This window comes from Ovis canadensis, chromosome 4, assembly GCF_042477335.2.
Source record: "Ovis canadensis isolate MfBH-ARS-UI-01 breed Bighorn chromosome 4, ARS-UI_OviCan_v2, whole genome shotgun sequence".
Classification (NCBI taxonomy): Eukaryota; Metazoa; Chordata; class Mammalia; order Artiodactyla; family Bovidae; genus Ovis; species Ovis canadensis.
Window position 1 is genome coordinate 109,131,332 of NC_091248.1, and position 25,089 is coordinate 109,156,420.

The window sequence follows — 25,089 nt, forward strand, 5'->3', positions numbered from 1 at the left end:
AGAGGGGGGTTCATCATCCAGGGTATCAGAGCCGGCCAGGGAGGGAGCCATGGCCATCCGGGCTCAGACCCCAGAGGCCACACCGCAACCTGCTCAGTTGCCCCGGCTCCCACCCCTCCAGGGGCCTGGGGAGGGGCTCAGCTTCCCCCTGTGAGGTAGGGTGAGATTCATCTCTTCCATGTCCTCCAGCTCTTGGGAGAAGGCAGCGGGGTTGGGGCAGACATAGCCTGGACCCTTGTATAAAGAGTACATGGGGCCACTATCAGTACCTCGCCTCCCTGTGTCTATCCCTTTCTCTCCTTCCTTCCTCTTTTTTCTTCCTCCCTTCTCCACCACCAGTCCTTAGGTGTCCTGTCTGCCCTGTCTTGGCAGTGGGTTCATCAGCAGCACTGACAGGCTTTATGGAGTCTCCAGGTGGTCTGTCTTTGGGTCTGGAGAGACCCCTTGGCCTCAGGCTAGAGGAGTTGGGAACTCCCCAGAGCTGCAGGTCCTTCTGCTCAGGGGTCCTCTAGCCTTCCAGCTATCCCGCCAGGTTCTCTTTTCCACTCTGCATCCTCCAGGCGGCACAGCCTTTCAGGAACCCCTCTGAGAAGCCCCTTTGGTCCCCTCTGTGTCTTTCCAGTGACCAGGTTCTTCGAATCCTGGCTAAAAATGAGAAGCAGCTTTCACTTCTCAGGGATCTGGAGGGCCTGAAGCCGCAGAAGGTGAGGAATCCGCGGGGCTTGGGGCCACATCCTCTCCTCCCTCACAGCGGCCTGCACCCTTGGCTCCTGTCCCGTTCCCTCCACCCCAAACCTGGCCCTCTGGGTGTGTCTGCCAGAGATGACAGCACCGGGGGAGAATCAAGCGAGGCTTTTCTTCAGGAGAGGCTGGGAACACTGGCCCAGGAAGTGGGGCAGCCCTGCTTGGCTTTCCACTCTGCCCTGTAAGCGAGGGCTGCTCTGAAAACGGCTGGAAGGTCCTAAAGCCACACGAGAGGCACGTGGGTCTTGGGTGGGATGCCATGCCGCACGCACTGGACACATCTGCTTCCCGACTGAAATGGCTTAGCTTGGCAAACCTGTTTCATTTGGGCTTGTCCCTCAGCCTGAGCCCTGGTTTCTGAGAATGTGTGTCCTCTGCAAGTATTCCACTAGGGAAGACGTTTTCTTCAATATAGAAGAGTTTGGTCTGAGGGCTGTTGAAACAACCAGATATTTCTGGATGTGCCCCAATGCCCACCATCCTATTTGTGTGAGTGCCCCTATCAACCAGGACTCAGAACACTTTACAATAATTCTCTCCATTTTACAAAATGAAAATCGGATAGCACAGGGCGCCAGATTGGGCCTCTCCTACCCCTCTGGGGCTTGGGGATAGTGATGTCTCCCTCTTCTCCCTAATGTTCTTGACCATGTGAATGTCCCAGATGATAAGCTGTCTCACCTTTAGAAAACTATTGTGGGCTCTTTGCATCTGGGTGAAGTTACATGGAGTGAGTGAGGCTGGGAGACAAAGGTGCTTAGCGTTACGGAAGGAAACTCCATGACCTGGGGATTTTGTTTGTCTCCATCTTTCCGGTCTGCCTTAAGGGTTTTGTTTTGGAACCGGGGCCCTCTCAGCTGTATAAGAGAAGATCACCGCTTCTCTGGGTGCCTGCAGGATGTGTGACACACGTGCCAATTGTTTTTTCTCCTTCGTGATCCAGGTGGACTTCTGGCGTGGCCCAGCCAGGCCCAGCCTCCCTGTGGACATGAGGGTTCCCTTCTCCGAATTGAAAGACATCAAAGCTTACCTGGAGTCTCACGGCCTTGCTTACAACATCATGATAAAGGACATCCAGGTGAGGTCCTGCCCCAACACTGAGGTTGGGGGTCTCACCTTCACATCCCTTGCAGGTTTGGGCCCAACCTGGAGAAAAAAATACCCAAAGCTAAAATGGATGTTTTCTTTCTGGAGTTTCATCTGCATTTTTGTGAACCTTCCAGGAAAGGAATGAAACCTCACGCTAGTCAAAGGAAATTTAAATCTAAGAAAGATCTTTCTAAAAAATTTAAATGTAAGAAAAATCCAAGAAAGAGTTCATAATTCACAGGTCAGGGTAGCTTGTGGAATCCTCTTCAACGAAAAAAAATTTTTTTGAACTTTATATAGTTTTAAAGGTTGCTTTCCACTTATAGTTATTACAAAACGTATTGGCTGTATTCCTTGTACACTACATCGCAGGGCCTATCTTACACCCACAGTCTATACTCCCCACTCCTCTGCCTCTGTCTTGCCCCTTGGCACCCCACTAGCTAACCACCAGTTTGTTCTCTAGATCTGTGAGTCTGCTTCTCTTTTGTTATATTCACTAGTTTGTTGTGTTTTTAAGAGTTCTCTTATGGAGGAATCTGTAGTTCATGGCAAAGGAGAAAACAGGGAGAAGGGAGGCTGGAGGGGGCAGCTCATCTCTCCCCTAGGCACTGAGGGCAGGGAGGGCTCTTCTGGACGGCTCTCTTTGCTTTTCTGACTGCTCCTTCCTGTCCCTGTGTGTCTCACCCATTCGATAGCAGGGAATTCCTTCACTCCAGAGAAGCAGGAAGAGGTGAGCGAAACCGCTCCTGTGAACCCTGCTGTGGTTCCCTTCCTGCCGCCTCCAATGCCGGCTCTCTCGGTACCGGGTGTCTCTCCCGGGCAGGACTCTTCCAGAAGAACAGCTCTGGGAGAAGTGACTACAGACCTGCCCTTGGTTAGGGCAAAGGGAGACTTCATTCCAGGCATCCCATTCTCTCCCCACCCTCACTCGTTGCTGCATCTTAATGGCATCTTTTCGGAACATCATGAAATTCTGTTTTAATTGCTCTGTCTTCCAGAATACCCACAAGGAGCCTCTTTCCTAAAATGATTCTTCTGGGGCATCCCTTGGTTAGACCTCTCTGGCTGCAGCCCTCTGCAGATGCTGCTGCGTACCTGTAGATTTGTATACACACAGGTTCCTGCCCAGCCATATTGTGCTGCGGCTGGTCTCCTCAACGGGCTCTGAGTGCGGGAACGGACAGTCCGCAGAGTGCACACACTCACCGCCTGCCAGGGGATAAACACATTAGGTGCATTCCTTTTCATGCAAGGACAGGGCTGGGGCACTGTGGTCCGTTCAAAGACCTTTCCTCCTCCTCAGGCACATCTGTTTCCTGGTCAACATCTGGGAGTAGGCTCTTTGTCCAGTTTAATCCCCCACAAACAAAAATGGGGAAACGCGCATAGACAAGAGAGGCTACCACATCAAATAATTCAGTGCTCAATTCTCATTTTTTGCCTGTGCCTGGATTTCTAAGTTTGCATTTCCCTGCATCTGCCCTGCCCTGGAGACTCTGCAGTATTTGGCAAACAGATATGAAGAGGTCTCTAAAATTTTTCTGTTGATTTCTGTGTATCAGGAGTGGCCCCAGAGGCACCTGGGAGTCTCTCTGAATCACTGGCTCCTCTGGGGCTCTCCTCTCCTGTCACCCCCAGCCCTGGATTCCCTTTAAGGATAACAAAAGGGGAGCTTTTCACTGCCTCTCAGTAGAGTGCCCTGGACTCTGGGTGCTAACCCAGTCAGGCAGGATTTTCACCAGCAACTTGCTCTGTCTGCAATGCATCAAGCTCTGATTGTCGTACTTGAGATCACATTTTGGCTTCCAGGAAGCTGGGGCTGGGGGGAGACTGCTGTGTTGAGCTGATTTGTGGTGATGATGGGGGAAGGTGTCCATGAGGAGGGAAACTCAGAGGTGTTAACAAAAGGGAAGGAGTTTGCACCACTCAGGTTGCTGGCCTCCAGTCTCACGTTTTAGTTATTGACGCACAGGACTGATTGCTTTCTGTCTTCTGGATCTTCTCACCCCAGTGTTTGGCGTAGTGTCTCCTGCACGGGACCCTCAGTAACTGTGTGCTGAATGAATTGCTCTATTGGCAGGTTCAGGAAAAGCGTGCCCAGAGAGACCTGATTAATATATTGGTCTTTGTCTCAAGAGTCCCCTCCTGAAGCCCCTCAAGGTATAGAATCATTTGCCTTATCTATCTTTATACCCCAGCATCTGCCATAGGGCCTGTCATTTAGGTAGGACTTAGTAAATGGCTTCCCTGGTAGCTCAGCTGAAAAGAATCCGCTTGCCATGCAGGAGACCCCAGTTCGATTCCTGGGTCGGGAAGACCCCTTGAAGAAGGGATAGGCTACCCATGCCAATATTCTTGGGCTTCCCTGGTGGCTCAGACAGTAAAGAATCTGCCTGCAATGTGGGAGACCTGGGTTCAATCCCTGGGTTGGGAAGATCCCCTGGAGGAGTGCATGGCAACCCACTCCAGTATTCTTACCTGGACAATCCCATAGATAGAGGAGCCTGGGGGCTACAGTCCATGGGGCTGCAAAGAGTCGGACATGACTGAGTGACTCAGCACAGCATAGCGCTAGTAAATGTTACTTCACTCAATGGTTGTGAGAAGGAAAGGAAAGAGGGTGTGTTTGCTGGTTAGTACCAGGCTGAGAGAAAGTGTGAAAAACCTTGATCCCAGCTTTCACCTTGGCCAGAGATACTGGAGATTTTTGAGGAAGGGACGTGCTCCCTACTACCTCCTGTCTTGTGATCAGAAAGATGCTTGAGATAGACTAGGTGGACTCATTCATTCCACCCACAGATACAGAGATGCCAACTGTGTGCTGGGTATTAGGCAAGGTACCGGAAAAACAAAGATAAAGAAATCCAGTCCCTGTATCCAGGGGAGCTGGAGTGCTGTGGGGGTGGGGAAGCGGAGGGGAGTAAATCAGTGATTACAATGGAGTGGATGATGCGCTGATGGAGTGGAGCAGGTTGCTATGGGAGCGGGTACAAGAGGCACTGCATGGTCGCTCTGAGGCTCTGAGAAGGCGGCAATTACGGTGTGGCTGAAGAGCGGGAGAAGGGAGGGCCGGGAGAAGGGAGGGCCGGGAGAAGGGAGGGCTGGGGAGGGGAAGGGGCCCATGATTGGCAATGAGGCCAGACCAGAGCACAAAGGGCACCCTCCACCAGGTGAAAAGGTTGAGAGAAAATCCCGAAAACCATGGGGGAGCCTTCGGAGGGCTCTGACACGATCAGATTTGCATTTAAGAAAAATCCTTCTGACAGTGACAATGTTGACAGTGTTGAGTTGGGGACAGGAGCAGGGAGAGACTGACAGGCAGGAGGGTGGTGAGGAAATTGCAGTGGGCCAGGAAAGAAATTATCTGATTTTGAGTGAGCTCTATTTGCATTTAATTTTTCTTCACCTCCTCATTCTTTTTAGCCCTTTGGTTTCTTTTTTCTTTTTTCTTTTTTTCCTCCCTGGGATGAGTCACCATGGAAAGGCTTCACTTGAGCAATCAGCTCTGTGGATTTTAATGGCTTTTTTTCTGATTACAAAATTAATAAATATTCATGATAGATAATTCGGAAAATAGGGGAAAGCACAAAGGAGAAAACAAAAATCACCCATGCTCCGAGCACGCTCTAGAGTAAAATACAATTTAGTGTAAATACTGCTTGGCCAATTTTCCCCTCTCTCCTGGATCATTCCCATTAGCATACAAATATAGAGTTATTTCTCTCATCTTAAAAAGGTCCTCTCTTGATCCCTTCCCTCAACCTCCAGCTATCACCCCACTTCTCTTATTCCAAGAGCAGAACTCCAGGAAATGTTGACTCTACATGCCATCTTCATCCCTCTTTTTGGGTAAACTGTCCACCGCTACCTTCACCCCAGTTGTCACACACAGCGTCACACAGCTCCCAGGTTCCCTCAGCAGTCAGCTCCGAGTGTGCATCGTGCTTCCAGCTTTTAGCCCGACCCATCACCCTCTCCTCTCTGGACTTCTGGGACATCACACTCTCCTGGGTCGTCCCATCTTCCTGGCTGCTTCTCTGCACGCTGTTCTGTTTCCTAGCTCTGTCCTTCGACCTCTTCTCTGTCCCCTCATCCAAGATCATGGAATTGAATACCTTCCACCTCCTGAGAACTCCCGTGTTGGTAGCTCCAGCCAGCCTCTCATATCTGATTGGAACTCCAGGTTCACATCTCTGACCATCTACTTGGCATTTCTACCTGGGTGTCTAATGGGCATCTCAGACTTCACAGGTACAAACCCAGCTCCCCTGGCCTGCTCCTCCACAGCCTCCCCCAGTGTAGCAAATGGCAATGCCGTCCTCTCGTTCCTCAGACAAGAAACCTGGAGTCATCCTTGACTCTTTTTCTCACATCATGCAGACAGTTCTTCAGTTCAGTTCAGTCACTCAGTCATGTCCAATTCTTTGTGACCCCATGGACTGCAGCACACCAGGCCTCCCTGTCCATCACCAACACCTGGAGTTTACTCAAACTCATGTCCATTGAGTTGGTGATGCCACCCAACCATCTCATCCTCTGTCATCCCCTTCTCCTCTTGCCTTCAATCTTTCCCAGCATCAGGGTCGTTTCCAATGAGTCAGCTCTTCGGATCAGGTGGCCAAAGTATTGGAGTTTCAGCTTCAACATCAGTCCGTCCAGTGAACATTCAGGACTGATCTCCTTCAGAATGGACTGGTTGGATCTCCTTGCAGTCCAAGGGACTCTCAAGAATCTTCTCCAACATCACAGTTCAAAAGCATCAATTCTTCGGTGCTCAGCTTTCTTCACAGTCCAACTCTCACATCCATACATGACTACTGGAAAAACCATAGCCTTGACTAGATGGACCTGTGTTGGCAAGGTAATGTCTCTGCTTTTTAATATGCTGTCTATGTTGGTCATAACTTTTCTTCTAAGGAGTAAGTGTCTTTTTATTTCATGGCTGCAGTCACCATCTGCAGTGATTTTGGAGCCCCCCAAAATAGTCTGTCACTGTTTCCACTGTTTCCCCATCTATTTGCAATGAAGTGATGGGACCTGATGCCATGATCTTTGTTTTCTGAATGCTGAGCTTTAAGCCAACTTTTTCACTCTTCTTTCACTTTCATTAAGAGGCTCTTTAGTTCTTCTTCACTTTCTGCCATAAGGGTGGTATCATCTGCATATCTGAGGTTTTTGATATTTCTCCCAGCAATCTTGATTCCAGCTTGTGCTTCATCCAGCCCAACGTTTCTCATGATGTACTCTGCATATAAGTTAAATAAGCAGGATGACAATATACAGCCTTGACATACTCCTTTTCCTATTTGGAACCAGTCTCTTGTTCCATGTCCAGTTCTAACTGTTGCTTCCTGACCTGCATACAGGTCTCTCAAGAGGCAGGTCAGGTGGTCTGTCCCACAGACAAATTAGCAAATCCTATCAGTTCTCCCTTCTGATGGTGAGATGTAGAGAGATGTATCTTGCAAATTCTACGCAAACACCATGGGTCAATACCCCATCAGCCCTCACCTGGATTATTCTAGTAGTTTCCTAACTGTTCTCCATGATTCCACCCTTGCCTCCTTATTGCCTAGTCTCAACACAGCAGTCAGAGGTGTTCTTTAAAAGTATGCAAGTCCTGTTATATCAGTCCTCTGCTTAAAACCCTCCATGTCTCCCCACTTCATTCACAGTAAAAGCCAAAGTCCTTAAAACTGCTGTAAGGCTCTACATATCCACGTGCTGCCCTGCACTGCTGACTCTTGCTTACTCTGCTCCAGGCACCATCACCTTCTTGACATTCCTCCAGCTTGCCTGAGCTATCCTTGCCTCAATGCCTTTGGCTAGGATTATATCTCAGGGCCTTTGCACTTGCTGGCCCTATATTGCTGGAATCCTGATTCTGCAAATATCAGCAGGTGGCTCACTGCTCTCAAAACCTGACTCACATATCAACTTTTCATCTTATGTTAAGTTGTACCCTTCTCCCACATTCCCCCAGTTCCCTCCCTCACTTTTCTTCTTGGCACCTATGGCCTTCTAATATCCTATATGGTTCACTTCTTTGTCTCGTTTATCGTCTGTCTCCCCTACCAGATTGTAGGGCTCGAGGAGGGCAGGCAGTTTCATTTTGTTGACTGTTGTGTCTTTAGTGCCCAGTGTGTGCATCACAGACATTACTCTGCTGAATGTGTGTGCATGCTAAGTCACTTCAGTCATGTCTGACTCTTGGTGACCTCATGGACTGTAGCCCACCTCTGTCTGTGGGATTCTCCAGGCAAGAGTACTGGAGTGGGTTGCTGTGCCCTCCCCCAGGGGATCTTCCCAACCCAGGGATCAAACCTGAGTCTCATATCTCCTGCACTGGCAGCTGGATTCTTTACCACTAGCACCACCTGGGAAGTCCAGTCTGCTGAACAGAAGAGATTAAAACGTGGGAATTGTGTTGGCTGGGGTCGGGGTGGGTGGCAGCTCTGAAGAGGAGAGGAGGACAGGAATAGGTGAGGAAAGATAGGAATCATGGGCAAGCCGCTGAGGGAGAGGCAGAGGCTAGCTGCCTGGGGGTGAGGGTTGAGGAGGGTCCAGGGGGTGGGGAGACGGGGCAGAAGAGCCAGCCTCTCTGTTGGTCCTGCGGAGGGCAGGGGCAGGGACTGTCTGACTCACCCGAGTGACCACTAATGGTCCACTTACTGTCCAAGTCTGACAGACACCAGGTTTCTGGAGGAACCCAGGTTTCCTGGTTGTGCCCTGTAATGACTATTCCACCTCGGAGTCCTGGAGTCACCTCGAGAGTTACTGTCATCCTGTTGTTGTCCCTCGTCATCATAGCTGGCATTTACTGCGTGCTAGGCAATGTTCTAAGCAGTTTACATGTATTCACCCTTCTAATCCTCACAAGAACACTTCAAGTATGTGTGAAAGTACATGATAACATGACCTCCATTTTATGAAAGCTCAGAAAAATTCATAATTTGGAGACCAAGGCACAGAGAACTTAGTCATTTGCCCGTCAGTGACAACAAAGGATTTAACCTGAGATAGCCTGACTCCAGGCCCTGGACTCTTTACTCTTATGCCATCTGCCTCCTTAGTGGGTGTCACTGTTGTTCATATGGTGTTTTAACTTTGCCTTTAGGATAGTGAAGCCCCAGTTCAGCTTTGACTTCTGAAGGGTTCATTCTAACAGTCCCAGATCTGTACCCTCCCAGCCCCACATCCCAGCATAGGCATGGACTGTGGTTGCTACCAGCCATGCAGCTACCACTGGAGATGTTAGGCCTGCAGAGGAGGTCAGGGGTGGGTAAGGAGAAGTGACTGCTGTCCTCATAGAGCCGTGTTAGAGCCGTCTCCTGTCCCCCACCCACTGCTTCCTGGAGCTGCTTCCATTTCATGTCTGTGGTTGGAGAGAGCTGTGAATGCAGGTTCCTTTCAGGTGTCATCTTCACCTTTGGGGCCCTCAGTCTGCTCCCCGCACCCTCCCCCCCCATCTTGGAGGTGCACTTCTTAATGTCTCTATCCTTCCTTACTCCTGTCATAAATTAATTTACACCAAGGTACTACTTTTTCTGTCAGGTTATGGCTTCCAGGAGGCAAATGGCTTACTTCTGAATCTGTTTTTTTCTCCAAGAAGCCTGACAGGGCTGTGGTGAGATGAGACTGCATTCTTAGATCTCCCATCCCCTTCCTTCCCTTACCTCAGCCCTATGAAGGGAGCAAACATCTGTGTATTTTTCAGGCCAGGACAGATTCATGTTCCTGGAATCCAGGGCCCAGCTGTGAGGGCTGAGCATTTCCAATTTGTAAGCGGGTGTCACATCCATTCACAAGGCTGTGAGGGTGTTTGGAAAGTTATTTGCAGTTGGGTGCCGACTTCCCATTTGCCTCCAAGCTGTTGTGCAGAACAAAGGACAACCTTGTGTGAACTCCCTTCCTGTGGGTGTCCCTGGGCTGTGTAGAAAGAACTGGGTCCTCCAGTCCTGTCTTCTCTCTCCTCCATCTTCACCCACCACGTCCACCCCTAGGAAGTCAGTCCTTTAACTTCATGGCGGTGTGGGACCAGCATGGGACAGAACCGGCCTTGACTCCGGGTACGTCAGCCCGACCTGCTCTTCCTGCAGCTGCTCACTGCAGCTGGTCGTGCCTGGCCCACGGTGACAGGCACACATCGGTCATGGGGGCTGCTGAGATTTCTGTCGATTTTCTGGGAAGAAGACAAATTTCCTTTGTTAGGACTTCCCGGGATGGTGCTTGTGTCAGTGAAGATCGGGGCTCCTCCAGCCATCTCTCTCTAAACCAGCAATCCCTGCTTTGCACAAGTGGGAACGTCCCCAGCCCAGCCAGTTTAGCTAGAAAACGTCACCATTATAAAGGCCACATGTGTAGTTGGTGCTCAAAAAGAAATGAGCCCCCAAGCTTTGATTTCCACTCCCATTTTTAAATTTGTGATTTGAGGTTTGTGAGTAAGTTGACAGGGGGAGTGGGGTGAGAGTGTCACCCGGCAGTGACCTCAGCCTCAGCAGGTGGGGATGGAGAGGGGCTGTCTTCTAGCCCTGGGACTGGAGACTCCATGGATGGCTGCTCCTTCATTTTCAGACATTGGGGGCATTTTTGCCTTTGTTTTTGTATTTATTCATTCAGAAGATTTTACTTATTGAAGTAATATGAGCATGCTGAGAAAAATGTGAAAATAGAGAAAAGGAAAAATTGCTTAAAATCACAAGCTTTCTATCCTGACAGTCATGTTAACATTTGGGTAAATTTTGTTGGCATTTTACTGTCTTGTTTTCCTATGCATGGGGTATTGCCTTTTTATTATTTTAAAGCGGTTTTAAATTATAAGAATAGTATGATGGGCTTTTCACCTGTTGTTAATATTTTATACATGTGCTTTCTCTTTCTCCCTCTGTGTATACACACACACACACAGATACATAGATGTATCTGTGTGTGTGTGTGATTCTTATTTGCCTTTAATTTTGCTAGCTAGCTGGCCTTAAGGGACATAGTGCTAGAAACTAGGGTAACTGGATTTTTATCTCGTCTCTGTCCCTTGTTAGCTTTGCTGTTAAGTCTGTTTATCTCTCTAATTTGCTTTATCTCTAAAACATGAATAGTTAATTCTTGTCCTGTCATCAGGTCATAAGATGAACTGAGATGATGGGTATTAAGATGCTTGGTAAACTAAAAGGCCCTGGCCTGAAGCAAGGCATCATCAGGATTTACTTGTGACCCAGAGGTGCACGGACTTTCCCGTGCACTTGTGACTCAGTGGTAAAGAATCCGCCTGCCATTGCAGGAGACACAGGTTCAATCCTTGGGTGTAGAAGTTCCCCTGGAGAAGAAAATGGCAACCCACTCCACTGTTCTTGCCTGGGACATCCCATGGACCCAGAAGCGTGGTGGGCTACAGTCCATGGGGTCGCAAAGAGTCAGACATGACTGAGCCTGACGTGACTAAACAACAACCACAGAGGGGCAAACCAGGGTGACTTTGGGTTGAGGGTCTTTGCTTTCCCTTTTGTTGCAAAGAGGCCCAGACCCCTCCCATGCTGTAGTCATCGCTGAGTCCTGGGGTGTCTTCGTCCCTGGGTGACAATGTAAGGGTATGAGTTTAGGATGAAGGGCACCTACCCATTTCACTGACTCCAAAAGTGGGGAAAATGCCCCAGGATGATGTGGGAGGTCACTTCAAAGTACCACAGAAGGACTGAGAGCCAGCTCCCAATTGCCACTCAAGTAAGGATGCTGCTTTGGCTCATCTGTACTTGTGTTTAACAGGCAGTTAAAATGGTGAGTGAAAGACTGTTGGCACATTAAGTAAAGTGATTTGGACAGGTCTCTCAAATGGCTTGGACGTCAACTGTCAGGGCTGCTTCCTGGAGTCGAGTTCGTGATGTGGGCCAGGTGAGCCCTCTGCTCTCCAAGGGGTCAGTGTACATAGTTCAGCTTGGGCTTTTGCTCAACAGAGTGTTCACAGAGGGCAAAAGCAATGTTGGCAGCCACCCATGAGCATATTTTCCAAAGCACTTTGGTATCTGTTATTACATTTTATCCTATTGAAATGGGCAAGGCAAGTCTCGATTTTCAAGCTGAGGAAACCAAGGTTAAGGTTCCACAGCAAGTCAGTTGCAGTGGCAGACTTAGGACCACATTCTCCAGACTCCTTGACCCATGCTCATTTGGGAAAAGGCAGGATGAATGCCAGCTTGCCAAGCAGAAGAATCACCCAGCAACCTGGCATCTCCTGTTGCACAGCTCACACTCATTCTGGCTCATTCTGCTATGTCGATGCTATCTTTGTGCAGCCAGCTGAGGCAGGGCCCAGAAGTGACATGCCTGGCCCAACCTCGCCTTCCCTTCCAATATGTGCTTCTGCCTCCCAGGTGCTGCTGGATGAGGAGAGAGAAGCCATGGCGAAATCCCGCCGGTTGGAGCGAAGCACCAGTAGCTTCAGTTACTCCTCTTACCACACTCTGGAGGAGGTGGGTCTGCCCCATCAGGCTCCAGACTCTGCTGTCCTCTTGGACCCTCGGGTTGTCCAGACTCAGGGCTCTGGGGATATAGCAGACTGTGAGCTGATGCCTAGAGAGTGTAGAGCAGACACTGGGAGAAAGTTATTGATGTCTGAGATAAATAATCCTGCCTTCAAGAAACTTAGAATATAAAAGGGGCAGGATGACTAAAAACAACACTGCAAGGACTATGAGATCTGTAAGTAGATGGAAGGGGCCAATAAAATGGAAGGAAGAGAAACTTCCAACCAGAGAGAGCCTGGCAGGCTAACCCTAGGGGGCTGAGTTGGCTCAGCACATGCTGCTCTTCCAGGCAAAGGCATAGCACTGCACGGAGGTGAAAAGTCTGGGAATCCAGGCTGACCACAGCTCCTGCCTTAGACCTGGAGGTAGTCTTTGGTTTTTGCAGTTCTTTTATATCCTCAAGGGAGGTGGGGATGCATTAAAGAGGGTGGTAGGATCAGGGAAGGAGAATATTCAGAGAGACCCTGGGGTTTGCTCCCTCCCTGCTTAACTGCCCATCTGAGAAACTTCTTTCCTTTCAGATCTATACCTGGATTGACAACTTTGTAACTGAGCATTCAGATATTGTCTCAAAACTTCAGATTGGCCACAGCTTTGAAAATCGGTCCATCCTTGTTCTGAAGGTAAAAGCTGGGAGTGTTGACCGCTAGACTATACAGTGAGTGCCTCAGGCATAAGACTGAGCTCATGTGGGGTTGTGGCTGGGTGGGGAGTCAGCCAGTCCGTTTAGGGAGAGAGGTGTGTACACTCGTGTCCTGAGGTGATGCACAAGCTTTGGGATGGTGATGTTCAGGGACCCACACCTTGTAGGTGTGGACAGTTGGCAGTGCAGTGACCTGGGCATATTCTGGGTCAGGAATCTGGTGGGAGGTTTGTTAAGGAGATGGAACTGCAGAATGGCAGTCATCAGCTTGAACTTGGGATGTGAGTGTGAGTGAATCAGCATTCTTCCTGTTAACTCAGCTGCTTCATCTGGTCAATGGGAAAAGAGGTACACAGAGGCCTCATTTACAAATGACTGAGGCCCTCTGGCTTAGGCAGCCCCATGGGTAGGCCTGAGTCTATGAGGAGACCTTCTAGCCCTTCACAGAGCCCACTGGAAACAGGGTTCCAGTAAACTTGGCGGCAGCAGTGCCCTTGGCCATGGAGGCGGCAGGAGAGGTGGAAGTTTGAAGCATACTGGAAAACAGTTCTTTGTATGTGCTCTGAGGGCACTCAAGAGCGTGGGCCTCGCAGGTCATTTGACACGCAGCTCTCAGAGAAGACAGACTCAGCTGTCCTCAGAAGTGCCCTGGGGGACTCTTCTGAAGGGTCATTTGGCCTCGGCTAACGTGGGACTTGACTTCACCTGTGCCTGCTTTGATTTCTCATAAGGGCTGCCTGTGTTCGCTCTTTAATGTTGTCTAAGCTCTTGCTACTCAGGGTGGTCCCTGGACCCACAGGAACAGCATTTCTGAGTTTGTTAGAAATTACCAACCTCACCTTCCAGATCTACTGCATCAGAATCTGAATTTTAGTAACATTTCTGGAGGATTCACGTGCCCTTGAAAGTTTGCGAAGCACTAGTCTAAAACACTTGCAGACCTGGGCAATTCTGTGCTTCTAACTAGATCACTTTGCCCCGCAAGAGCATCACTATGTTGCCAAGGTCCCCACATGTGTGCACTTTCCATGGGCTCCTACGCAGGTACCCACACATATAACCCCCCTCTCAGGAACAGGGAGCCACCGCAGGCACTGAAGATATATCTGGGGCCTCATTCTAGGCAGTCTGGGGACAGCCCTGTAGCTGTCGTGGTTCAAACTTGTGTGGGGCCTGGTGCTTTTCCCCAGTTCAGCACTGGAGGTTCTCGGCGTCCAGCCATCTGGATTGATTCTGGAATCCATTCCCGGGAGTGGATCACCCATGCCACCGGCATCTGGATTGCCAGGAAGGTCAGCATGGACCGTAGGGGCTGGGATGGGGTGGAGGGTTGGAGCTGCTCAACTATTTAAGGGCACCTCCAGTTGAAAACTTACTTGGTTCATCTGACTTGGAGTGCTTTCTGCACACCTGCCCTGTGGAACAGCTGCCATGTGCTCTGGCCATTTGCAGCCCAGAGCCCCCACCTTCTAGTTGTTGAAAATCCAAGCCTTCGGTTCTACACAAGGATGAACCTGATGACCCGATGCCATCCCTGCCTGTAGCCAGTGGCTGTACTGATGTCCTGCTGTACTCTGGAGGAGAGCCCGCCAGGACCTCCTGTCCCTCAGTCTGTACCTACTCGGCCCTTTCTTGCAGATTGTCAGTGAATATGGCAAAGACCGCATCGTAACAGATGTACTGAACGCCATGGACGTCTTCCTGGAGATTGTCTCTAATCCTGATGGGTTTGCTTATACCCACAGTATGGTGAGAGCACCTGAGAGGGAGGGGCTTAGGAATCAGGGGTCAGCTCTGGGGGTAATGGAGGAAAGAAAGGTCACGATGGCTTTGGGATGCTCTGCTGAGGTTCCCTGGGGACAGAGCCTTTGGGAGCTCCTTGCAGAGTCTCCGTGAGGCAGGCGGGCTGCTCAGGTGCTGTGGTTGCAACTGTCGCCCTCCAACTGCCCAGGGAAGTCCACTGTTATTTGGCTGTGCTCACGCCTCTCGCCGTACCCCAGCTTTAACCAGAAAGCATTTGATCTGCAGCCGTGGCTCAGTATGCCAGCCCCATCCTGCCCTAGAGATTCCTTCCTTTCATCCCTCCCTGTCCCACCAGACCCGCTTCCTAGACGAGGATGTCAGAGGCTCCCACCCAGAAAGGGCTCAGTCACCTGCCCTGCACTTTTTCAGAACCGCCTGTGGCGGAAGAACAAGTCCAGCAGACCGGGAACCTTCTGCATTGGTGTGGATCTCAACCGGAACTGGAAGTCAGGCTTTGGAGGTACCTCAGTCTCCTGCACCCCGAGGGCAGGGCTGGGGAGAACTTGGTCCTTGGCACATCTCCCACACAGATTATGTTGACACATAACCGGGGAGGCAGAGCACTTAGCTAATGCGAGTGAGTCGTGGCCAGGGACAGGCGGGCACATGCCTAGGATTGGCTGTGATATATGGGGAGAGGTTGCATATGTCTGTTAAGTGTATACATATGCTAAGCCTTCGTGGGAAACAGCTCCTTGAATGGGGACTAACTGCAAGGATCCGATCCTAAATATGGCAGAGAAAGGCTTAAGGAGGTCCAAAGTAGTCTTGCTTGTTATTTAAAACCCAGGATTTATGGTGCCCCCTGAATATCTCTAGCCCTTCCTTGAAGGGAGCACGCCACAGGAAAATGTCTCAAAACTCATTCCTTGAGAACTGTGACCCGAATTTTGCCCTCTGGGGAGGCCGGGACAAAGGTTTAAATATAGAATAAGCTAGTTTCTTATCATCAACACTGACTTAAGCCTGGCTTTTATTTTCGGTCCAATTACTTTGTGACCCTCGGCTGTTGTGTATCCACAGGGCCCTGTGATCCTAGGGAGAAGTGGGCAACTCCTCCTGAGTTCCCTTGGTGTTCTTCCTTATTATCTCCCTTGCCATGCCAGGGGCGTAAGGACCACATGGGGAAACTGAAACAGAGACCAGTATGTGAACCCTGGGAATGCAGCAGCTTGATGGGTGGGATGCTGGGTCTAACCAGGACAGTCTCCAAAGCAGAGGGTTGAATAGGCCTAGCCCTTGGCCTCCAGATGTGGCTGCCACACTATACCAGGAGTCAGAGTTTAGCTCCACAGGAGACAGTGCTATTGAAAAACAAATCTGCAGACCTGTTTGTTGGCTAATCCAACAAGGCAGAACATTCTAGATCCAGATGCCCATTGTTTCGAAAATCTGGCTTCTTTGAATCCGTTCTTTGAAAATAAGGATAGCTCTGAAGTCTACAGAGCAAAGCCAATCAGCCCACAGTGTAGGGGTTGCCTGAGAATCTGGGTTGTACTTGTAACTGCTTGTGTAAGGAAACACAGCTGTGTAAAATTAGGCATTTCCATCTCCAAATAACCAGACATTTGTCCCAAGAAAGCATCCACGTGGGCCCCTTAGAACTGGCTGAAGTGAGTGCCTATCTACCCTGAGACAGACTGGCTAGAAGAAAGACAAATTACCTCTTAAAGAAAATATCTTTTGTGGGTTTCACCACAGGGGGGAAAAAATCAGTATATACACAATGTGGAAAAAAAAGTGGAAAAAAAAAAAAGCCCAGAGGGGACAAAAAGCTCCCATAATCCCACTGCCCAAAGATTACTGCTTTTAATAATTTACCGTGTCCTTCCAGCGAGTTCCCCTTGCTACAAATTACATTTTTGAGAAGGAAAAATAAATAGCTAATGAATCCATTAGCAGGTACTTGTGAAACAGGCAGGCTCGGAGGACTTTGTGAACGTCAGAGAGAGGCAGGCAGCTAATTCCCATTTGGTCAGGGGAAGATTAGTTTATTCTGCTTAGCTCAAACCAGAACTAATGGCCTGAAGTGTTTCTCCATATTTGGGCAAAGCCACCTGGTCGTTGGCAGGGGAACCGCTTTCCATGCGTGGGCTGCAAAAGCAGACAAAGCTTGCAGCCTCCCCCGCTCTGCTCATCTGTTGCTATTTGTCATTCATCAAGTGTAGCAGGTGCAGAAGCTCCCAGCAGACACAACAAACAGGGCCGCTGTTAGCTGGGCCAGCTCCAGCCCACCAGGCTGCTCCTACCCCTTCATTCCCTGCAGGCATACCCCCTTCCAACCAGGGTCAGTCCTCACCCCTGGTGAGGTTGTGCAGACCAAGAGGGGATGCGCTTTCAGGTGACAGAATTGCCTCTGGGGCCTGTGGCCAGAAATAGCGAGTATCTGCTTAGTGACTCAGGCGGGAAGATTTTGTTTATGACTTTATTATTGCCTTAATTTGATTTCTGCATAATGAGTAATCTGTAGATCATCCTTCCCACCTATACCGCCCTCACCTGCACTCTTGGGGAGGACCTGTTTGCTGCAGTCCTAGGACAACATCTGAACCAGTCCATGGCCAACCACCTAGGTCTGCAGCCAGCTCATTGCCCTGGGGGTAAGGGGGCTGCTCTGGCATCCTCAGGAGGCTTCAGAAGTTGGGCAGCCCCCGGCTTCTGACCGGGCTTCTGTGCAGTCATTTCAGGGAGAAGTGAGAGCAGGGCCTGGGATGCTTCTTTCATGTGTTCCTGGCCCCCAAATCTTGACCAGCTCAGCCTAGCCCTCTACCAGCTGGCCACTGGGGAAGAGAGGAAAACAGGAGAGGAAGAAAAGAGATGAGGAGCAAAGAATCTAGTAGGAGATGGGAACAAATTAAGTTTGTGAGCAAAGTAGAGGAACAGTTACTCTTTGCCCTCCTTCCGACTTAGGTACCCATTCAGAAGAATTTTCAAGGATTTTTTGCATCTGTGCTTCCCAGAGCAGTCTTGGGCAACTATGGTGATCTATTCTCTCTTTTCCCAGCTCCAAGTCCATGCTGCCCTTGGGTTGGCACAGCTTGTGCAGACACTAAATCTGAGCACTCAACTGACCCAAGCCTTCCCCATGGAAGCGGAGGGTCGGCAGAGAAGGGTCAGCTCACAGGGGTCACTGCTCATAGGGGAAGCCAGGTTGGAGACCTAGCAGCAACTGCTGAGGCAGGCCTGACTTTCTAATGGAACCACAGTCAGGACTTAACCAAAAGACAAGCTAAGGGAGCAGTCTGCAGGGCACAGAGTTGCTGAGTTGTGGTGTGGCAACACTCCTCTGATGGATTAGACCAGGGTATGTAGCAGTAACAAGCATCCCTCCAAGTCTCAGTGGCCTAACACAGTAAAAAAAATTTATTTTTCATGTACGTAAAGTCCACTATTGGTAGGTGACCCTCCTTGATAGCTGTCTTCCATTGGTGACAGAGAGATCCAGGACACTTCTCCATTTAGAGGGTTTTTTTTTTTTTTTTTTTTGCTTTAATGACACAGAAGAGTATCAAGAAGTCATACTTGCTCTTAGCCTCAAACTAGAGGTGACCCATCATTACTGCTCACATTCTCATTGGTCAAAAGTAGCCACATGATCGCAACCAAACTGCAAAGAAGACTAGGATTAGAGAGGAATACAGAATATTTTGTGAGAGTCTTTCCCACGCCTGGGAATTTGAACCCTGTGGGTATCTTTATTCTACTTCCAGGAAACGGTTCTAACAACAACCCCTGCTCAGAGACTTATCATGGGCCCTCCCCTCAGTCAGAGCCAGAAGTGGCTGCCGTCGTGGACTTTATCATGTCCCATGGGAACGTCAAGGCTCTGATCTCCATCCACAGCTACTCTCAGATGCTCATGTACCCGTATGGCCACTCTCTGGAGCCTGTTTCAAACCAGGAGGAGTTGGTAAGATTGGCTGCTTAGGGCTTGGGGGAGGCATCCCGCAGACTCTCAACTCTCCCCCTGGTAGGGAGCAGGGTGAGGGTGAGGGGCTTGTTCTCACATGTGATCCAGTTCACAGCTGGAGATGCTGTGCTTCATTCCCGCAAGAGCCATCTACACATTCAACTTCCAAGACTCCTAAGTCCCTGGTTCGCAGCAGCTGGTGAGGGTGTGGGGGAGTGGGGACCCACTGCCTCTCACTCCCTGGATTGAATCTTGCAGTACCATCTCGCCAAGGATGCAGTGCAGGCCCTGTATGAGGTTCACGGGATCGAGTACATTTACGGCAGCATCAGTACCACCCTCTGTGAGTGAGCCGTCCCCTGGCTGCTGCTCCTGCGGGCGCCACATCCACCTGGGCTCAGGCAGGTGCAGGCTCTGCTGGCTGGCAGGCCTGGTTGGCCACAGGGCTGTGCCACAGATCCAGCAGGGCTGGGCCAGAGCTGATTTCCACATCTGAGTACAAGGGTGAATAGTGGTACCTAGACCCAGCACCCACTTCTCTATTAATTAGTGCGTGGCCCCTGATGGCTGGCTCACTGCGATGCCCCTTAGGCATACATATCCCAAGTCTGGTGGCCTCCAGGAGCTTTCATTTTGCTAGAGCAGAGCATGCACTGGGTGAGCAGGGTGTGGCCCAGGTTGAAGCCTGGGCCAGGAAGCTTGGTGTGGTCTGGGATGAGTGGGGATTTGGTCTCCAAGGCACACTGTCTTTGCAGGAAGCCTCTGTACCTTGTGACCACACCCTGTTCTTCCTTTTGGGGGGCATTTCTTTGCCCTTTTGTCCCCAGATGTGGCCAGCGGGATCACAGTTGACTGGGCCTATGACAGTGGCATCAAGTACTCCTTCAGCTTTGAGCTCCGGGACACGGGGCGCTATGGCTTCCTGCTGCCAGCTGCACAGATCATCCCCACGGCCCAGGAGACGTGGATGGCCATTCGGACCATCATGGAGCACACGCTGCATCATCCCTACTGACAGAACTGCGGAGGGGAGAGCCAGGGGAGTGGTTTTCTTTCCTGAGGCCTGGGATCCTCCTGAAATCCAAGTTATGGATCCCTTCCCCATCCCTGCCCTGACTCCTTAGGAAATAAAAACAAATTTGAAGAGGCTTGGTAGCTTCTGGTGCTGGCTGCCACTCCTTTGGGTTCAGGAAGGGACAGGGGCCTTGAAAATGCCTCTTGGCCTCCTAGGTACCCAGGAGAAAGGTGAGACTAGCAGGCATTCCCTTTTCTCCTCTTACAATGGTCTCGGGGCCCAAAACAGATAACACTACTCCTTGGAGCTACTAATATCCACATCAGCCTTTTGGCACTTAACTGTTAAGAGGACCCTGGAAGGGGCAGTGGTTGATCTGAAGGAGTGGATCTCCAGGGGCGGCGTTTCTGGCACCCTGAGTGAGAGGTGGGTACAGACAGGTGACCTCCTCTTCCTGCCGCATTTCCCATCCTGGGTAGGGAGGAGTTGCCTATATTGGAGAGACTTGTTTAGAGTCCCCCCTTTCGTCACCCAGATAACAAAAGTGAACAAGTCACTGGTGTGTGACCTACTCTTCCTGGGCACCCTCAGAGGCTCCCTTGGTCTTGGGAGCAGAGTTGCAGCCCGTCAGAGCCAGTATAGCAAAGTGCTGCACATCCAGAGAGAGAGGTCCTCTCGCTCCTCACCATAGTCGTCACGCACTGAGAAGTTAGTCCAGGCAAGGCCATTTACTAAGAAAGCACTTTATCTCAAGGAGAGATTCTAAGACACAAATGAGCTGCCTTCTCCCATCCTCAGGCTGCCTTGTCCCTTTTGCATTACCCCATCACTGGGGAGCAGGGATAGTGGGTCTGTCTGCCCTGCCTTCAGGGGCAAGCAGGTACCCCCAAGAACAGGAGGTCAACTAGAGAGCTGAGTGGGCTTGTGTAAGTCTGAGGCAGAAAGCAAGACCTTCATTTGCAAGGGTCAGACTTTTGTTATTGTTGTTGCTAAAGGATTGTGGGTACCAGAGAATGGATACATGTATGTGTATGGCTGAGTCACTCTGCTATGCTGCTGAAACTTTCACAACTCCAATATAAAATAAAAAGTTAAAAAAAACACAGAATTGTGGGTACCCATGAATTAGCCCCTGCAGGACACAAAGAGTGCAGGGTTTTACAGACAGGGAAGAAAAGGGGGGATGGTGGGAACAAGAACAACTTCTGCTTCCCACCCAACCTGTAGAAGAAGACAGAAGCTGGACCAGTTAGTGGAAAGAGAGCATCATGGTGATCAAAGCTCTAGGTAAGGGCCATGTCCAATATGGCGCCTGAGGCAAAGATTAACAGTGGCTGATAGGGAGTCTGGACAGGTGGTTAGAGGCAGCCATATGGCTGGGTACACATCAGTAAAGCAGCTGTTGAGAGCTCTGAGCAAAGAAATGAGAAGGTTGGCATGTGAGAAGGCCTAAGGTAGAGGCGAGAAGGCTGAGCTGATGGGCCATGCAGCCAGTGGCCGTGATGGCATGGTGGGCATGCCTGTGTCCAGGGCCAGCTGTACCTAGATCATCTCCAGGAAAAAGGCAACAAAGGAGGAAAGAATCCTGACTTGGGCTAGAGTTTCCTAAAAGAGACTTGAGTTTTTGTGTGTGTGTGTTTTTTTTTAAAGCTGGAAGCGGCCTAGAATTTCCAAGCTGAATTTTTCTGCTATTAACAGAAACCCGAGGCTGTGGGCTAAGTTAATATAAGCTATAGATAAATAAAGCAAGTCATACGTTTGCACACTGGAGTCTGTGATTATAACTTTTATGCCCTTTGCACAAATATTTTTATTTCAGCCTTGAGGGGAGGATATTCCTGGTGTATAGACTCATTAATAAGCTCAGATAAGGAGAGCATGATTTGGAGAGGTTTTAAAGATCATAAAAGGCCACACAGATGGAAAGTTGGAGATTTGAACTTGGGTTTGTCTAACTCCAAACCCACCATGTCACCATTTGTCTTAGTGTGGCTCGGGGCAGAATCTGTAGGGAGTCATTTAACATAAAGATGGCTAGATTCCATCTCCAGACTGAAACAGACTCTCTGGGGTGGGCCCCCAAATCCACCTTTTTACCATCCTGCCCAGGAGGTCTGAGGTTTCTAAAAGGCTGAGGACCTCTGATCCCTGCTCCCCTGACTTGAAGGAACATGTTCAAGTCTCCCAGGGACTCCTGGGGCTTTGGGCCTCCTACCCTCTGCTGCTATTAGGGCTGAAGGTGGCTACAACACTGGGGATCCTGTCACCCTTCTCCCAAATATTTCCCAGGGACTGCCTTGACCCTAGCCTAGTGCAGAGTAGTCTGCAGACCACAAGCATCAGCATCACCTGGGAGCTTGTTGGAACGGCAGATTATCTGGCCAGCTTAGCCCTCCTGAATCAGGATCTCTGAGGAGGGGACCCAGGTGATGCTAAAGCCTAGTCAGAGAAGCACAGTCCTAGAGGCAGCAGATCTGGACTCTGATGGGCTTCCCAATAACAGTGAAAATAATCAACTCTCTTCTGGCACACACTACACACCAGGCATGTTTCCAAGGATTCAACCCATTGCCTCCTTGCAACTCCAAGAGGTAGGACTAGTACTGTCTTTCATTTTCCAGAAGAGGAAGCTCAGACTCAGACTGGACATTGGCTTTTAAAAGGCACAAAGCTACTGAGTGGCAGGCCTGACGCAGGCCTGCAGGTCACCCTAGTCATGCTCAAAGCTCTTCAGGACCAGGGCCAGGAACTCATTCTCACAGCCACGTTGGCGAGATCTCTGTGCAGCCAACAGGCCCTCCGAAGTTGATGCTGAAACGGCTTTCCAGAGGGTGGTCTTCTTAAAAGGTAACTTTTCCCTTAAAAATCCTTCAATGACTTAAAACCCGCCCAAGGTACTGCTTGGCAGGCCCTGCCAGGCCCTGCGAGTGGCCAGCCATGTTTCGCCTTTGTTTTAATGCCTCGTTCATCAGCCCGAACCTCGCCAGTTTTCTCTCCGTTCCTTCAGCTCCTTCCCAACCAGAGGCCTTGCACGTGTTGCTCCTCCTTGTCTGCAATATTATGTCCTCTTCTTCTTCCCTCAAGTGTCCCACTCCTTAAGATTTCCCCTTCAGTATAATTTCCTCACTAGTCCTCCTCAGACCACCCACTGGAAGTAGATCTATCGTTTCCTTTTCTCAAACCTTACTTGTTTCTTTGGGTAAACTCCGGGACTTGGTGATGGACAGGGAGGCCTGGCATGCTGCAGTCCATGGGGCTGCAAAGAGTCGGACATGACTGAGTGACTGGACTGAACTGATTAATTTCTTTGACAGCAGTGATACTAGTTGACTTCTTTATCTGTGGTTCTGTCTACTGCTATTTGAGAGCCTATGAGGGTACTGACCATGTCTGGGTTTTTCCCTCTCGCTTGGCTCCTGTCAGGCACACAGTAGGTACTCAGTATTGAAGGGGTGTTTCTTTTTCTCTGCCTAGTGTAGGTTTAGCATAGGTGACAGAAACCCATCTTGCTGCTGCTGCTGCTAAGTCACTTCAGTCTTGTCCAACTCTGGGCAACCCCATAGACAGCAGCCCACCAGGCTCCCCTGTCCCTGGGATTCTCCAGGCAGGGATACTGGAGTGGGTTGCCATTTCCTTCTCTAATGCATGCATGCATGCTAAGTCACTTCAGTCGTGTCTGACTCTATGGGACCCCATGGACAGCAGCCCACCAGGCTCTTCTGTCTACAGAATTCTCTAGGCAAGAGTACTGGAGTGGGTTGCCATTTCCTTCTCCAAACTCATCTTACTGCGGCTTAACCAGATGAAGGTTTTGTTTCTCCTAACAAGTCATCTGAGCTGGGCAGTCCAGGGCTAGTTCAGTGCATCCGTGATGTGCTGGGGACACTGACCCCTCTGGCCTGTTCCATCTTTTCACTCTGTGATCCTCTTGACCTCTGGTCTGTCGCCATCATAGGACTGAATTCCAGACAGAAAGTGTAAGGGGCTGAGCTGACTGTCCATGAACTTAAATGTACGTCTTATTGGCTGGGACAGTCAGGTGGCCATGCCCACCTGCAAGAGAGGCTGGAAAGTTGCTTTCTAGCTGGTGATATTGCTGACCCTCCCCCCAGATTTGGAGTTCTGCTGGCAAGGAGGAAGGGGAGCATGGATATTGGAAAAGCAGCCGGCAGACTCTGCTGCAGCTTCTCTGAGAGGGCAGAGGATTTTCAGGGGCCTCTGAATCCATTTCTTTGCTCTAGCTCATCAAGTGACTGACTTAATCATAAAGCCATAGAACTTTCCAGCTTAAGGAGTCCTTTGAAAGTTTCTAATCCAACACTTTGCAGTTATAAAGATTGGAGGCCCTTGGATCATCCGACTTATGCAAGGCTCCACACAAACCTAATGGCTGAGAGAAGCCAGGGATCGTCCCCCTGGGACTGCGGGGTCTCTTCTAGCAAGCCCTGGGGCGTGATGGCGGGGTGAGGGTGCGGTTTAGGTTTATTAAGCAAAAGCTCAAGACTTAGACATGCAAGTTTGGGAGCTATTACAGAATAATCTCTTTTTCATAAAGCTTGAACTCCAGCCCCCGCACCCTGCCCCATTTCTTAGGTATATAATACTAAACAAGACCTTTTTTCCCCCTGCATTTTGCTTGTTTTTTTCTCCCAACAGACTGTCCTTTTTTGGTATGTTTTTCATCCTTTTCACCAGAAAAATTTATGAGCATTTATTTGAAAGAAAAAAAACATTGGAAAAACTGAAGGGAGAAAGAGCGATTATACATATGGAAAGCTATAAAGAACCACAGTGAATGTGCTGTGGTTATTGCTTTCTTAGAAAAACAAACTAGGCAGGCAGTTTGGAATGTGAAAGAGTCCTGTGTGAGGGCAGGGCAGGCGGCAGGGGCCGAGGGTGATGGGCTAATGGCTGGGGTCCTGGGAGTCCAGGGAGGTGCTGTCCACTTCCCCCCTCCTCCTCCCTCTCACCTCTGCATGCCCCCGACAGGGTCAGAGAGAAAATGACTTTACTGAAAGATAAAGTAAAAATTTAAAAAGCTTCCTTAGAAAAACAAGAAGGCCCAGGCAGCCACACAGTACGAACTGAGGGAGAACCCAGTTGACGTGGGGTCTGTCAGGGCTTGATAAACTGGCGAGGCCATGTTCCTCTTGCTGGTGGGGTGTGCGTCCTGAATAACAACTCCAGCCTGTTTGCCTTTGGAGGGTCCACCCCTCAGGGTTCGGGGCCATCCTTGGGAATGATGACACGGTTGCAAATCTATTCATTTGGTTTGTCCATTGCTAACCTCTCCCCAGGGTCTGCACTCGGCCTCTTGCTCTGTCCTAACTAGCTTCACCAAGTTCTGTGATTCTCCATTTGAGCC

General features: G+C 50.0%; 1 protein-coding gene across 4 annotated transcripts in view; it reads left to right on the forward strand.

Annotated features, from left to right (window-relative positions):
- Window positions 1–19,864, forward strand: part of LOC138438923 (carboxypeptidase A5) — a 96,877-nt gene extending 77,013 nt beyond the window's left edge. For 2 of the 4 annotated variants that reach the window (XM_069586964.1, XM_069586965.1), the window contains exons 3-12: window positions 623–704; window positions 1,688–1,822; window positions 12,201–12,299; window positions 12,875–12,976; window positions 14,187–14,288; window positions 14,635–14,745; window positions 15,169–15,259; window positions 18,510–18,709; window positions 18,968–19,052; window positions 19,537–19,864. In XM_069586964.1, coding sequence (XP_069443065.1) covers window positions 623–704; window positions 1,688–1,822; window positions 12,201–12,299; window positions 12,875–12,976; window positions 14,187–14,288; window positions 14,635–14,745; window positions 15,169–15,259; window positions 18,510–18,709; window positions 18,968–19,052; window positions 19,537–19,724 — 1,195 coding nt within the window. In that variant the 3' untranslated portion in view covers window positions 19,725–19,864. Of the gene's footprint in view, window positions 1–622; window positions 705–1,687; window positions 1,823–3,916; window positions 3,997–6,411; window positions 6,698–12,200; window positions 12,300–12,874; window positions 12,977–14,186; window positions 14,289–14,634; window positions 14,746–15,168; window positions 15,260–18,509; window positions 18,710–18,967; window positions 19,053–19,536 lie in introns of all 4 variants that reach the window. The other 2 variants (XM_069586972.1, XM_069586963.1) reach the window with 2 other exon arrangements.
- Window positions 19,865–25,089: the final 5,225 nt, after the last annotated feature.